This window comes from Poecilia formosa, unplaced genomic scaffold (genome assembly GCF_000485575.1).
Source record: "Poecilia formosa unplaced genomic scaffold, Poecilia_formosa-5.1.2 Scaffold20, whole genome shotgun sequence".
Classification (NCBI taxonomy): Eukaryota; Metazoa; Chordata; class Actinopteri; order Cyprinodontiformes; family Poeciliidae; genus Poecilia; species Poecilia formosa.
Genome location: NW_006799959.1, coordinates 1,206,839 through 1,208,097, shown reverse-complemented (window position 1 = coordinate 1,208,097; position 1,259 = coordinate 1,206,839). Strand labels below are relative to the sequence as shown.

At 39.8% G+C, this 1,259-nt stretch overlaps 1 protein-coding gene across 6 annotated transcripts in view; it reads right to left on the bottom strand.

Moving 5' to 3' along the window:
* wdfy3 (WD repeat and FYVE domain containing 3) overlaps positions 1–1,259 on the bottom strand; it is a 105,729-nt gene that overhangs the window by 27,057 nt on the left and 77,413 nt on the right. For 5 of the 6 annotated variants that reach the window (XM_016669141.1, XM_016669137.1, XM_016669139.1 and 2 more), the window contains one exon: positions 391–621. The exons of the other annotated variant lie outside the window; for it this stretch is intronic. In XM_016669141.1, coding sequence (XP_016524627.1) covers positions 391–621 — 231 coding nt within the window. The remainder of the gene's footprint in view (positions 1–390; positions 622–1,259) is intronic. 6 annotated transcript variants of the gene reach the window in all.

The following is a 1,259-nucleotide window of genomic DNA, read 5'->3' as shown; positions in this document are numbered from 1 at the left end:
GGATATTTTCGGACTGTGATTGACAGCGCTAAGCCCCGCCTCCTAGCTCTGATTGGTTGTTTCTAGTTAGCAATGGGAGAAAGTGGGTGAACTTGTAATACTATGACTTTATTGTGATATTTCGACTTATTCTCATAATATTGTGACTCTACGAATAATCTGACTATTCTTTAAATATTATGACTTTACTCTCATAATTTACAACTTTAAAAAAAATGACGCAGTATTTTGTGGGGGTTTTCTATTTGCTGTTATTGTTTCTGCTCAATATCTTGTTTTGGAAATGATGCTGAAATTGTAAATAAACAAAACAAAACTAAAACAAAGACAGACATGTTGGTAACCAGCACTGATCTTGCCAGAATTTGTTCTTGACGTGGAGCTGAGTACCTGAGCAGAGTTGGTGTTGGTCTCGGTCTCAGGGATGTACGGGTAGTGGATGTAGAACATGTCGTTGCGGACCATCTTCTTCCTCATGCGGCACGGCCCCTCCGTCATCTCCAGCGTGAACTTGTCCAGGTGGGAGCCGATGGGCGGCCCCCAGAGGCCGCGCTCGCGCAGCAGCTCGTACTCGATGGCCGCCCACTCCTCCGTCACGTACTTCAGGGCGTTCTGCTGTCGCTGCCGGACACAAGATATGGACGGAAACTTTTCAGACACAATCCAGGTAAGTTTTCAGATAAAAATACAAACTAAAATTCACTGCAATACATTATTTGTTACTGTTATTAATGATGACTTGTGATCGTATGATTAGGCCTGTCAATAAATCAATTAATCGCATGATAAGTTAAAAACAAGCTCAATAACTTTTCTCTCTTTGTACCAAAAATCTTCAGTCTGGAGATTTTGTTTCACCTTTTTCTGGAGGATAATTTTGTTTAGAGAGACTTTATAATTCATTTAATTTGTTGTTTTGTTTATTTACTTTGGATATTTAAAATGTCTTCCAGTTCTAGTGTTAACTGTTAATTAAATTTAAAGTTTATTGGTCTCTGAGAACGTGTTCTTCCTTTATTATGTCATTAGGATTATATAACTTGAAAATAATCTCTAATTAACAATATTATCGTTTATCGTGATAAATGATAAAGCCCAGAGAGACATTTCCTGTGCGCCGTTTGGTACCTCTTGATGCTCTTTGTACTGCATAGCGACGAGGTCCCTAACGACGGCAATGTGGGTGAACATCCACTGGAACGTTTCCTGTCGGTCAGAACGGCCGCCGGGTTCAGCTCAGGAAAATCTTTTCATGTTTA